At 37.3% G+C, this 14,595-nt stretch overlaps 1 protein-coding gene across 1 annotated transcript in view; it reads left to right on the plus strand.

The window, feature by feature from the left end:
* Positions 1 to 14,595, plus strand: part of LOC103811356 (DNA excision repair protein ERCC-6-like 2) — a gene marked incomplete at its 5' end in the record, with an annotated part of 46,969 nt that overhangs the window by 13,608 nt on the left and 18,766 nt on the right. The window contains 6 exons of the mRNA XM_009084328.1: positions 2,508 to 2,579; positions 3,768 to 3,913; positions 9,701 to 9,796; positions 11,134 to 11,233; positions 13,071 to 13,223; positions 14,077 to 14,157. Of these exons, the coding sequence (XP_009082576.1) occupies positions 2,508 to 2,579; positions 3,768 to 3,913; positions 9,701 to 9,796; positions 11,134 to 11,233; positions 13,071 to 13,223; positions 14,077 to 14,157 (648 nt within the window). The remainder of the gene's footprint in view (positions 1 to 2,507; positions 2,580 to 3,767; positions 3,914 to 9,700; positions 9,797 to 11,133; positions 11,234 to 13,070; positions 13,224 to 14,076; positions 14,158 to 14,595) is intronic.

The following is a 14,595-nucleotide window of genomic DNA, read 5'->3' on the forward strand; positions in this document are numbered from 1 at the left end:
TGCCACCAGTGAAACTAGAATCACTTGTATGCAAGGGTGAGAGAGTGGCCTCTGTGTGGTGTTTGTGTCCTACCTTGTGCTGTGACTGCAATCATCGACCTGTTTTTGCAAGCTGTAGCATTTACAACATCCCACCCCACGTTTTCAGTTCTGAATTTAAGATTATAACATGAGCATGGGAAAAACAGTCCATATAATCCAAATGTACAATGTGTATAATCATTGATAATATGTCCTTGGTATGGTGGGAGGTGGGTAATACACAGTGATGTGATATGAGCGAGCTTAAACTTTTTTTGTGAAACTATCCCCTCATTTTCTGCCTTACTGCAGAACATATGGTTTTCAGGCTTTGCTTACACTTTGTATTACAAGGTGAATTTCATGCTTAGATTTTTAAATTGAAATAGTTGAATTTTGTTTTGGAAACCACCATTTTGGGGTTGTGATGTAAGACAGCAGGGGTCTGCAAAGTGCAACGACTGGTGGTTCATTGCTCTTGAAACACAAAGATTACAGATTGCCCGCACAGAAGTATTGGTAACTGCTTGGAATAAAAGTGAGATGAGAGAGCACAGCTTTACAGGATTGCAGTATTTCTCATTACCACCTTGTCTGATTATTTCTACAGTTTTGTTAAACTTCTGGCTCAGAGAGACTGTTTTCTAAGTTTCAAGTGCTATTAAATGTCTGAGCACTTGAAATAACCTTTTTTTTTTTTGAGACTGTGCCTGAAATATTCCACAGACATCCATTTGTGGAGTTTTGGAATAGTGCTCCTAATTATTATAAATCTCTTAGGAATAACTGTTGGATTGATAAAATTATTTTTGCCTGGCATATTATCATTATTTCAGTGGGAACATGGAAGCCTATTGGAGCACCTTGCAAATAGTGATAACTTCCACTGTTAAACATAACCCTGACCCAGGCAAGAATCGTTTTGAAGGCTTAAAAGTACTGGATGCTGATTTGAACATCTGTATAAAAAAAGGCATTCTCAAATGCGAGAGCTAAAGTTTCATCACAGACAAATCACAATGTGTGGCAACAGGGAGACCTTCATATCCATGTGAACTCTTACAAGGAATGTTACTTTTGCTTGAGTATGATCAAATGTTTCTGTTTTAGACTGACAACAACAGGATAATACTGTGGTCTGCAATTTGTGTATAGAATTTATTTCTCTTGGGTGCAGAAACATCCGTTACTTTTCCCTCTTAGAGTTCTTTACTCCAGAATACCTAAATTCCTAATGGGCATGAAATTGATCCATTTTATTTAAACAGTCTTTGTGGATTTGTTTGTGTGTTCTCCTATAGGAAATTCATTATTTGACCTGTACTTCAATAATAACAGTAACACAGTAGCCAATTCCTTTTACTTTAAAAGAATGTCACTGTTTTTCTTCTGTTTTCTTTTCTTAATGTGGCTAAATAAAATGCAAAGTAATGACAGTAATTTAGCTCTTGATAAATTGCCCATTGTGGATTTTTTTTCTTCCAGTAAAGCAAGCCCTAGTTTATATGTTTGCATACAATGAGGCTAGGCAAAAAAAATGTCTCATTTGTACCTTGTTTTCCCTTGTAACAGACTGGCTAACATATGCTAAAGGGCTTGTAAGTGATGTGTAAGTGCTGGTTTAGATTCTAGATATTATCCAGAATTGTAAAATTAATAGGAATTTTCATCATTATTTGGTTGTCAAAGATTTGTTAGGCTCTTAGTGAAATCAGTGTTGATTAACAGTTATGTATTTATCTGTGAATAAATATAATTTTTTTAATATCGGTTGCTGAGTGGGAGAAAGCTACAGTCATGGTGCAGAAAATTCCTCTTTCCCCATTGCATATGGCTTCTGCACAGTACTCTGGAGCTGCCACTGCCAGATGTGGACATGCTTCTTTTGAAAATAACATTATCACTATTATACACAAGACTCTGGATTATTTGCTTCCCCACCAGCAGAACATTGTGTGTGGGCGGATTATTGGCATTTCAGGGTCTGTGCAGAGTCTGGGAAGCTGGATCCTACTGTAAACAGAGCAACAGATGAGAGTGGGAGCAGGGAGGGGCATACATCTCACTGATTATTTTAAGAAGACAAGTTCCAAGAAGTTCTGAACTCAGTTGTGGGACAGAAAATTTAAACAGACCTTCGAGTTTTCAGGGTAAATGTGTGCATTTTTTAAATGCAAAAAACCTCAAAATCTGAGCTAGTGCATGACCTAAGTACCTTTCTGTTGCACTTTATGCACTGGTGTCAGTGCTGGTAGCAGTCTGATGAGCTTTTCACAGCAGGATTTTCATGTAGATCACTGAAAAATGCAGAAGTCCAGCATCTCCATTACCTTTGGCACTTTTATTATGTCAGTAATGATTTTTGTTATGCCTCTGCTTGGCCTTGCAAATACTTTACAGTTTTAAGGTGGAAAACATGAGTGAGTGTGTGTAAGATGACCTGTAGATAAAAATCTGTTCATTTACATGCTGTGGTTCATTTACAGGTCCTTCAGCAGCTTTTAAATCACTTCCGAAAAAATAAGGATAAAGTTCTTCTTTTCTCCTTTTCCACGAAGGTGAGATCCATGTGATTTTTATCGGTTAACTGCAACCCTAAGTTCTGAAGCTTGAAGCACTCCAGTGGCACCTGCCAACCACATTTCCTTACTGTCTGTACTGTGAGAAACAGTTATGAGGACAGTGTGCTGTACTGCGAAAGTCCATTGAAACCGTATGTTGTCTCATGATAAAAATGGTGATGGCAAAGCAAATAAAGCATTCATCTGCCTTTCTGAGAGCTTTTAAAAATTGTTGTATTACTTCAGGTGTAGATCGCTGATTTCAACTGGCATGTCTCGAGTTTGAACAGGATTACAGCACAGTATGACTGCAATATCATAAAACCTATGTGTTAGCACTGAAAACAGTTACATTTCCTCTGTTCTGCTGACTTTTGACCATCAGCAGCAATGAAGCTTCAACCCTGAGACTTACCACACCAGTTATTTTTAACTTAGAACTATGTTTAATTGGAGAAAGAGGTATATGTACATTTCACTTTTAAGGGACTTCCTCCTCGAATTTCTTCTTGGGGAGAAATGTGTTTTCTGAAATTGTGCACTCTGTAATATGGTTTTCTTTACTTAAATGTTTGTAATGATAGCACCAAAGAGTATTTAAAAAAAAGGTAGCATGAATGATAATGCAGAGTCTTAAATATTTAACTTTTTTTTGGCTTTAAGAAAGAATGCAAATTTAATATTTAGATGCAGTAGTAAAATACTTATGTATCTTAAGTTGCGATTTATGGTGTTCAGTACTAGACTGACTGCTAGTTGCTTCTTTCACTCCATTACCCTGCCCCAACTCTGACTGTGCATACCAGCATGTTTCTCTCTGCTGGCTCCAGTGCTCATTTACTGTATTTCAAGAAATTGCAACTTGCTAAGATAGTAGGAAGCTGTTCCAGTTGTCTGCAGGCTTATTGGGTTGAGCTAATTGAGTGACACACTAGAGGTGAAAAAGGCAGCTGGGGTTGGAGGGTGGAGTGAGACCACAGCAGACCAATATTAATCACCTTGACTGCTGTAAAATCACAGCTGAAGAGAATCAAGAATCTTGGTAGCAAAATACTGAATATTTGCCCTCATTTGCCATGTTTGGTATATGACAATACATTTGATAAACATGTCCTCTGTGATTGTTTAATTAAAAAACTAGTACTAAGTGCCTAATCTTTTATTTTTTTCCCATTTTCCCCTCAGCTGTTAGATGTGCTGGAACAGTACTGCATGGCATCTGGGCTTGATTACCGGAGACTTGATGGAAATACAAAATCAGAAGATAGGATCAGAATTGTGAGGGAGTTCAACGGCATTCAAGCAATTAACATATGTCTTGTATCTACAATGTAAGGAAATTTAACTTGTAGCTTGTTTCAATCTGCCTTTCTAGTGATTAGTAAATGGGTTACTCTGCATTTTTCTTGATGACCTTGTGACATTGCTTGTCTGAGAAAGTGAGTAGTTCTCTTGTCTGCTAGTGAGTATAGATTTACTGCTGTGGGCTGAAGCTTCTCAAAATATATGGAGACTTCCTCCTCCCCTTCTCCTCTGCTTTATGAGGATTTCTAAGGTCTGAAAGAAGTGGGTCTTCTGAATCCTAGTTTTAAATTTCCCATTCTTGTAGTATTGAGGAAGCAGTTTTAAATACTGTTATTAAAACATTATTATTATGTCATTATCCGCAATAAACTTTTCATTTATTGTAGACAGACTCAATTTTTTTGTTATTAGTAGGGCTAGCAAGTGAGTGTGTACATGAAATGCGACATTGAACTGCAAAATTATCTGCCACTATTACTGTAATTTATTAACTATGTTCATTAGTATGTGTCTCGTTAAAACACTTCAACAAATCCTTGGTTGTCTTTAAAAATTTATTTACCTGCCAGATTTGCCTATGAATTTATGATGGATAGTGAATTCTTTTGAAATAGACTAGTATGTTCAACCAAAGTTACTGTTCTTACAATGTCTGTTTATTGATTTTATTCTAGTTACTTCCATGCTTCATCTTGGATGAAGTTTTTTACCAGGCAAAGGTAGAAAGGGAACAAAGAGAAGCTTTGATTGTCCTGCCCAGAGGGGAAGACACAGTGAAACTTCAAACATGCTGGACTATACTGTCACTTTACTGAAAGTGTGTGTGTTGGAGTTAGATAGGAGGATCCACACTGCCTCTATTTAATTAGAAGTCAGATGTAATTTTAAAGACTATTGCAAGTGCATGTCAGAGTGTCTTCAGATGCTCTGGTGCATCTGTATAGAGTTGTGAAGAGATGGTGATAGTCATGTACATTGGAGCACAAGTCCTATGAGGCCTGGCTGAGGGAGCTGGGCTTGTTTAGCCTGGAGAAGAGGAGGCTCAGGGGAGACCTTATCACCCTCTACAACTACCTGAAAGGAGGTTGAACCCAGGTAGGGGTTGGCCTCTTCTAGGCAGCTAGTGACAGGATGAGTGGACATAGCCTCAGGCTGTGCCAGGAGAGGTTTAGGTTGGACATTAGGAGGAATTTCTTCACAGGAGGGGTGATGAGACATTGGAACAGGGCTGCCCAGGGAGGTGGTGGAATCACTGTCCCTGTAGGTATTTAAGGAGATACGGGACATGGCACTTAGTACCATGTTCTAGTTGACATGGTGATGCTAGGTCATGGATTGGACTCAATGGTCTCAGAGGTCTTTTGCAGCCTAATTGATTCTGTTGTTCTGTGATATCTGTCAACTGTGGAATCTGGGTATTAGCTTCCTTTAGACCTTCATGAGTCCCCTACTCCTTGTTTCTAAAGATAGAGCGGAATTACTGCATCTATAGCATTAGGAAAGACTCTAATTTTTGCTTGTGTCAGTCTCGTTTAGTTCTGTAATCATAACCTTTTCAGTATTCTTCCATTAATTTATATAGAAATAAAGGAATGCCAGTTAAACAGAGAGGGACTTTCTCCTCTCTGTTATGAGAGCTTGTGAATGGAGGGTAACCTTCTCTGTTGGTTTTGGTGTTACTCATCTTACTATGCAAATGAAAGGAACAAACCGTGATGGAATTGCAGTGAATATAACCAGTGTGTACTAAGCAAGACAGAAAGTGCAATTCTTTGTCTATTTTATCACAGATACCAGGAAGTGATCTCTTTGCTTGCTTGATACGCAATAATGGAAGCAGCTGTACATTTGTAATCCACTGGAAACCAGAAAATGATTTATCCTAGTTCTACTCTACAAGAGGCTAATCTTTCCTTTTGCTCAGATTTCAAGCATATATACCATAATAATATACTTCGTAATGTATTCTGTATTTTTCAACACATAGTATGTTAACAAAATTTGGTCATGCTCTTTTGTCTGTACTTCCTTGCAAAGTTCTTGGCTGACTGTGCTGTGTAGTCAACCTGTGTATGTTCTGAAAGTCCCACTGCTCAGAGAGCTGAATGCTGATTTTCACTGTAAATACATGCAGAGTCTTTTGAAAGCAGAAGTGCATTCTGCAAAGGATGAATTCCCTGCATAGTAATCTTGAGTCTGCTATTTTGTTCACTGGCACAATTAACGTGCAACTTTTGGGACAGAATTACAGTGCAGACAGTGGTGATGACTTAATTGCTAAATTTGTGATGCTTTTATTTTATATACCTTCATTTCTTCGCCAGCAAAATGCTGTTTCTTCCTGAAATCACCTATGTATAGCACAGTCATTTGGAAATCCCTGTGTATTTGGTTGGTGAGGTTTTTTTTTGAGCAATGGGACCTTAAATAATAAATTATTTTTTTAAAAAAGAAAGAGAAGATAAAAATCTGTCTGTATCTATATAGCTTGACCTCAAGTCTTGCAGTTAATATTGGTACCAAGCATAGTCATATGGCTGTCTCTAATGCTTTTATTGGTAGCTGTGACTAATATGGATATATGGACAAATAATATGTATGACATATAATATATATGGATAAATCTATTTTATGGGTGTTGAGAGAAATGATGATTGAATTCTTCAGAGCTCTTAAATTGCATTAAAATATTAGGTATAGAACATGAATTTCAGCCTTGAACACTATGGAAGATTAGGTGTACATCTGTTTAACATCTAAGTATTGTGAAGTAATACCTCTTTGAGAATACTTCAGTCCTGTGCTGGTGTTGCTGGGAAAATGTGTGATTATTTGGAAGAAGAGGGGGATTTTTGGGGCATGCTTAAACATTGAAATAGTTGCTGGAGTTGCTGAAACTCAATATGAGAATGTCAGAGCTTGCAATTCCAATGATGCTGCTTAGCTGGAAGAAGGGAAACTGTACGTGCAGTACTGAAGTCAACACAGTTTTGTTCCATCATAGTGTTCTGCAAGAAATAAGAGCAGTGAATATTCCTGCCTTTAGATCACTGTTTCTGGATTTTCTCTGCTAGTCTTTCTCTAGATTAATTGCTTCACAATAACTGTTAATGAAAATCCACTTCTGCATCTCAGTTTTCCTTGTTTTGTAAATAGAAATGCTCAGAGAAACCTGTAGGTAGTTTTTATTGGGAAAGGTTGCATAAGCACTGCTGTTCTACCTGAAGCATTCTCAAATATTGTCCATTGTTGGACTGCTGTTCATTACTTCATACTTTAACAGGGCTTCATTTAACTGGAATTCTTCACAGCTATGTCACAAGCAACTTTTAATGTGCATATGATAACGTTCAAATAACTTTCAGCAACAAGGCCTCACTGAAACAGAACTTGGAAGCTATAAATAACTTTTCTTGATAAACAGAGTTACATAGTCGAAGCTTTCATAGAAACTTTCCTAATGCAGTGTTGTTCTGTAACTTGTAAGTGTGGAAGTATTCAGTTGTCACTGACTGGATGTAAACCCAAGCTATTTGTTTAACACAGTGTGCAGTTTTGAATAAGATGTGCTTTTGAAAACGGTTGTTTGTAAAAAAATTCTTCATTTGAGCCATATTATAGTGATTTGCATGGAGGAAATTGCAGTAATGACTAATCGCCAGTTAAAATGATAGCTGAAATGGAGAGATGCTCTTCACAATGCACCAACTACATTTGTTCTGTCCATGAAGGAGCAGTTCTTTTTCTATTTTGGGCCATCTGAATTTTTGTACCATACCTAGAAGTACTGAAAGGTAAAGCTAAGTATTCTGTTTTGTTAATTTTTATAGTCAGTCTGTTTTACTTGCACTAAGGCTTTGCACTGAGGTTTTATTAATGTTTCAGTTCCAAATATTGTAATTTTTTATGAGAAAGTATTTGGAAAAACATGTTGACTTACATTTCAGTCCAACTGCAGGGTTGGTTTGGGAGGACAAGAGGCTGAATTCTGTTCTCACTCTAAAGAAATACACTAAAATTCCAAAACACAGTAAGGTATTCTGAAAAAAATACAAAGATTTTTATTCAGCATTTCAAACTTTGAGAACACACATCCTCCGGAAACCTCCGTTAATATTGGCAGGTTCCCATATCCTCTCCCTTTCCAGATTTAACTAACCCAAAGCCATACCACACCTGGAAGGAAAAGGCCACAACTGCATTTGCATTGACATGGATTCCATGAAAACCCAAAAGTGGTGGGGCTCCATAAGCTTTTTGGTTTCTGTCTCCATTCACTCTTCTACCTGGAAACTTTACTTTTCCTGTCTGCTTTAAACAAACAGAATCTAAAGTAATCCACTAAACCAGGTGCTTGGTAAGTTACATGAGACGGAGTTTTTGTCAATTTTGCAGTACATGTTTCAGGAAAATAACAAGCTTGAAATTAGTGATGCCTAAGTCAATGTTTTAATAGTTAAATTAATAATAGTATTTAGCATGTGCTTGTGTAGGGACTTGTCTCTTGTGGGCTTGTTGGTTGAGCCAATAGAAAAGCATTTTCAGTATTTGCTTATTTTGCAGCTGGATGAGAAGTGGTATTTTCCTCACTTTTGTACCTATCAAATCATTGAGCTATGTACATGCCAAACTCCAAGTAAGTGAGCAGTTTTGTTGGATTCAGCAGGGCATTAGTTAGCTGCCTCAGGTTAGGCATACACTCAAATTCTTTGCTAGCTTGCAGGTTTTACCTGAAAGCACACTACAGCTGTTTAATGTTTTAAGATGATGTAACTGGTACCCCTGTGACTCCTTAGCCCCCAGAGCAGAAAATTTTCTGACAGTGACTTTTTCCTTGTAATGACTGGTATGAATGTTGCTCATGTGCAGCTGTGTGGCCAGCTGTGTCTTTAACAGCTGAGTGACTTACTGTACAAATACACTTGTGACAGTTGTTAATTCTTACAGGTATGACTTGCCCTAGATTGTAACCATTTTAGTGGAAGCTGTAGAGCATTATTGTCAAAACTGTGTACTGGGCTTAGAGGAAGTAATATTGAAGCTATAATTTTCCTGCTTCCATGGTGTTAACTGGCATGAAAGTGGTTTTGAATTTCAGTATAATCACTGGGGGAGTTGGCCTGTGTAGGACTTAATGGGAATGAAGTAGCCACTAGGACTTTTACTAAGTTGATAGCAGCTAGTTATTTGGTTTGTAACAGTCTTGACACTTAGGTGAGAAGCCTGAGTTTTATAGCAGTGGTTATTTAAGTACTTGGCGGTACACAAAGCTGTACTGCACTGTTTTCAGTGCCTTTATTGGGTTGGGGATTTTATGTTGGAGAAGGTTATGCCAATATTGACCTAATACAGAAGAACTTTTCTCAATGTTGTCCTGGTTTCAGCCAGGACAGGGTTAACTTTTGCAGCAGCCAGGAAGGGCACACTAGGATCCTGGGTTATTCTCTACCACCTCACTTCGTGTGGAGGGGATGGAGGGAGTGGGGGTACCCCTTCTTCCAGCACCAGTTTGGTCCACAGGGAGTCCTTCACCTGTCTTGTACACTCTATTATTTATGCAGTTGTTACTGTTAATTTTCTTATTTCATTGCCGTTTCTTAGTAAATGGTTCTTATCTCAACTGAGGATCTTTACCTTTTGTGCCTCCAATTCCCTCTGTCCCACCGAAGTCAAAGGGTGTGGGGGAGTGAGCAAGCAGTGTGTGGTCTGTCAGGTTTCAGTGGCAACACTGAATTGGGGAATACCACTCCTTAACCAGGGCAAGTGTTGTTCTTTCTGTCAAATGGTTCTGTTTTTTCATTTTGTGTTTTTAGGGCTGGTGGACTGGGTCTTAATTTTGTTGGTGCCAATGTTGTTATACTGTTTGATCCTACATGGAATCCAGCAAATGATCTTCAAGCAATTGACAGGTACACTCTCAAAATACAGAACTTGATCCATGGTGTGCTCTTCTTTTGCTTTCACTCTGTAATCTGATTGTCCAGCTAAAACTTTACTCAAGGGATAAATTTTTTACATACTCTGAATTGTCCACAAGACAATAAGAAGTGGCCAGCTAAATTATTTTTTCCCCTAAGTTTTACTTCTTATTTTCCCTTTTTTTTTTTTTTTTTTTTTTTTTTGTGGCACTCTTATGGTGGCCCAGTAGAAAAATTCAGCAAAATTACTACCCTTGGTTACTATAACCTTCTGTGGTCTCTCGCATGTGTGTGTGTGTAGCTGACATTTTTCCTGTGTTTTTCATGACAGTACATTGTAGTTGACCCTAGTTCGGGTGATGTTTTGAATTGCAGAGCCCCTAAAGAAAACCTTTAGGTTCTTTTCTGCTTTACTCTTGTGGAGATTAGTGTCTTTTCAGCACTCATGTCTTTCTCTGATATTATGCTGTTGGAGTATTTTCAATAATCTAGACATTTCTTTCAAGGCCTTTTGGCTGTAGGATGTTTCCCTAGGAATTCAGGACAGATCTTCGACTAGCTGAAGTAAAAAATATTGAAAGTCTTCAAAATTTAGTAGGTTTATTTATTTTCATGAGCAGAAATAAGCCTGTTTCTGTTATCTCAGAATGTAGTTCCATTTTAAGGGTCTTTCTGACTTATAAGAGGTGTTTATGTGCACCTGTTACAGAGAAATGTGTGTCAGAAATGTCTGTTGGGGACTGTCTCTAAAGAATCTTTGTAAGATCATGTTTCTCTAAAATGGTTCCGTTTCTCATGAATTTTTTTTTAATATAATCTGTTAGAAGTCTCAGAATTTACCATTTGGATAGAACACTGCCAGTTAGTTAGCTGTTTTTATGATGTTGTGACTTGCAAAGTGCTTTATAAAGTTAAGAAAGAACAGACTGCCCCAAGTAATCCATGACCTAACTCCTGTATAATGCAAATACCTTAAGCATGAGCAGGTGGAGACAAAGAGGGGAGGGAAAAACCCAAAACAAACCTGAGATAAACAGAGTGTAAGATGTGTTTTCAGGAGAGATGGGAGACAGTGCTTGTAATACCTAACGAGGAGAAAGCTTTTTAAACTGGATAGGCCTGGGCAGAAACCTGGAATACTAAGGGTAAAGGAAGAGGAAATTAATTACTGAGGAAAATTTGGAATTGTAAGGAAAATAGCCCAACCAACACATTAATGATTTAGAGTAGTCCTGTTTTATTTGAATGCTTCCATTTATTTATTATTTTGTTTATTTATTTAGTACCCATTTCTTAAAACGACTTTTCATGTGCCACTGTCCTTGCAGAGCTTATAGAATTGGCCAGTACAGAGCTGTTAAAGTGTTTAGATTGATCTCCTTGGGAACTGTGGAAGAGATGATGTATTTGCGACAAGTTTATAAACAGGTAAAGTTCGCAAACTCTTTAAACTGGGAGCTCTTTTTAGCGGTTTCAGTGACAGAAAGCTAATCTACCCTGTAGCAACATTTTAGTTTCCCTTGGTTTTGCGATATATGCTGTTAACTTACTAAGCAAAGATGTAGTATTTAGCAATTGTCAAAGAAGGGAACAATTACATTTGTATTAAAGTTCTTTTCTGTAACCTCTGCTAGTTTAATTATGCAATGTACGTTATTCAGGTTATGCAGAGAACTGTTCTTATTTGAAGACATGTGAAATACATCTGTGATAGTATTTGCAGTGGTCTGATTCATGCAGCTTTTCTTATGAAAGTCTGGAGCAAGTAAGGCACAAATCTTTCTGATGCTGTAGAAGAAAATCAAGAGGCATTTTCCTGCCTGTGAAAACTTGCTTATAAAAAGAGGGGGAAATGGCTTCTAATAGCTGCTGTTACAAAGATAAGAAGTGATGTTCCTTGCTAGAATACTCAACCTGGATCACTTGACCTCTCTATATTTTTCAACTTGCTTTGGCAAGATGCACCTAAGACTGAGAAAAGTGTGTGGTTTGAGGAGCACATAATCTAGCAACTGTTTCCTGATGAGATCAGAATTAGATCAAAAAAATAAGCATACTCAAACATGACCATCAAAGAGCAGGCTGCAGAATAATAAGAAACTAGAAGAAATATGAACATGTTGCCATTAGAGTTCTATTTATTTTTGACAAAATGATCTAAATAAAGAAGAGAAAACTTATTAAGGAGAAATTAAAAGGTGATGGGCTGCAGTGCTTTCAGCAATTGCACAATTTTTAGAGGTTCTGTATCAGAAGCTCAGAATTATGACAATGTATTAGTAGTTGAAATCATGTCCTAGTAAGGCAAGTTAAATATAACACAAGGTAAATACAAAACCTATTCTTGAGGGACAATGGTCTGAAAACATAAAAACTAATAATGTAGTTTTTTAACACATCAGGAGCAGGAACTGCTCTGCGTTACTTTAGCAAGGTTTAAAAGACTGTTCATTGGAAAACCCCCAATACTGACTTGATTTGTTCTTTACATCCACATTCATGGAAAAGCTTAGAGAGGATTCTGTTCCAGAGTTTCTCTTGTGCAAAGTACTTTTGGGGATTCCTTTCAACAGCAAGTATCAGTAGGAGAGGTCCCAGAAAGGCTAACAAAATGAGCAACAGCAGATTGCAACCAACTGCATTCACTAAAATCCTGGAGGAGGGGAACCAGCTTCACAGAGGTCTTTGGAGCTGGTCATCTTGTAGAAAGAGATCTGGATATTATATGTTTGGATTTCCAAAAAGCATGTATAAAACTTCTTGAAAGGCTCTTCTGCCCTTTTTTTTTCCAAATTGACCTGTGTTTTCCAAGTTGGACAGGCAGCAGTAAACAGAGTAATTTTAAGTCTGAGATTTATTTTTTTGTTATTAGGCTAACTTGGTTTGCATTCCCTTACCAAGTAAGCATACAGTGCAAAGGACTGTAAAAAAAATAGTGGTAATTTAGTATTGAGGAAAGCTGAGCAGTCAAGATATAGAGGAGTGCCAGTAGTGTGTGTAGTAGGTGTCTGATACTGGACAACAATGCAGTAAAAGACTTTAAATATTTAAGTTTATTTTATTTTAATTCAGTAAGACTAAGTAGGTTGATGTTCCACCATAATCTATTATACCAACATCTGCCAGGGAAATTAAAACAAAATATCCTCTCTTAGGAATTTCTGCCTGCTCCAACTAAAGCTGTGTATATAATATGGATGCCAGGAAATTCTGACGTGTTGTTGGAGCAAACACTTCTGAAATCTCTTGTGTTGTTCTGTTTTAGCAACTTCACTGTGCGGTGGTTGGAAGTGAAAATGCCAAGCGGTATTTCGAGGCAGTGCAAGGATCAAAGGAACATCAAGGAGAGCTTTTTGGGATTCATAACCTTTTCAAACTTAGGACTCAGGGGTCCTGTCTTACCAAAGACATCCTGGAGGTGTGAAGTGCTACCCTTTTACTTTTGATTATTAGTTTAACAGTTTTCCTTTCCTCATGAGATTTTTTTTGGTCGTAATTTTGAATGGAAACACTCTATAAAACAGAATGGTGAAACTTAAACAGTACTTGTCTATGAAGTGACTTACATGAAATAGGCAGCCTTATTTCTTACTGCAGTGGAAACCAGATAAATTTCCTTACATCAAACAAAGAAATTGAAAAATCTTGGATTATAATTTTCATAAATTTGCTGAATTATTTCTTTTCCTAATAAAAATTGGGGGTTTTGGGGATGAGTTCACATATTGTCAGCTTTGTGCACAGATATGTTTCATTCATCAATAGCTCAGACTGACCTATTAAGCCAGAATTCTGGTAATAAAAATGTTTTTTATGATCACAGTAACCTTGTTATAGTACATTTTGAGATTTTATAATAAAATTTAATAAAATAAAGTTTAATAAAATGCATTTTATAGTGCTGTATTTTAAAATATTGCAGGCTGGAAGCAAATAACTGAAGTTTCATATTTTAAAATTCTTCTCTTAATTACTCTAAAAAGACTGTTGGCCCAATTCCATAGTATGTAGTGTAAACTGACTTTTAAGTAGATGCAGTATGACACGTTTTTGTATTCAGCATGTTTGCTGCAGCTGACTTGCATCTTGAAATTTACTGCATCTTTATTCCAGGATTCTTTCCACCCTTCCCTTTGTTTTGTTATTGTGCCTGTGCTTGGAATTTAGTGTAGATTTTGCTGATTGTACTTCTGGTGTACTCTTGGTTTTTTCTAGGCCTTTGTGTGTAATAAAAACTAATCCATTTATGTTAACATTTTTGATTGTTTTAGAGGGAAGGTCGAGTAGAAGCAGGAGTCATGACAGCAAGTACATGGCTAAAGGAAGAGAACCCTCCATGCAGCTCAGAAAAGGTGAGATAGCTTTGTGGACTGTGTACCAGAGCATGACAGACCCTCTGCTTATTGATACTGCCCACGTTTGCCACTGCAGTATGTTCTTGGGATGAAAATACTTTTGCCTTAGATGGCACATGCCATCTTCTATTGTTTGTTGGCCCTGGTTTTAGATATTGTAGAGCATTAGGTAATGTCATGGTGTCTGTATTTCTGTATTTAAAATGGAGTATTCTAATCATCTGGTAGCATATTATTCCGTGACCTTTACAATACTTTGGATATCCTCAGCCTGAATGAAGGTATTACTAACATTCTGTTATTACAAGGCAGTGTTGTTACTGAAGTCATGCTCTGTAGTGTCTTGGAGCCATGACATGACATGATCCAATATGGCAGTGTTCCGATCAAGTCCTTGGATGAGAATCTGATGTCTACTGCTGTTAAGAAGATTTT

This window comes from Acanthisitta chloris, unplaced genomic scaffold, assembly GCF_000695815.1.
Source record: "Acanthisitta chloris isolate BGI_N310 unplaced genomic scaffold, ASM69581v1 scaffold8311, whole genome shotgun sequence".
NCBI classification, from domain to species: Eukaryota; Metazoa; Chordata; class Aves; order Passeriformes; family Acanthisittidae; genus Acanthisitta; species Acanthisitta chloris.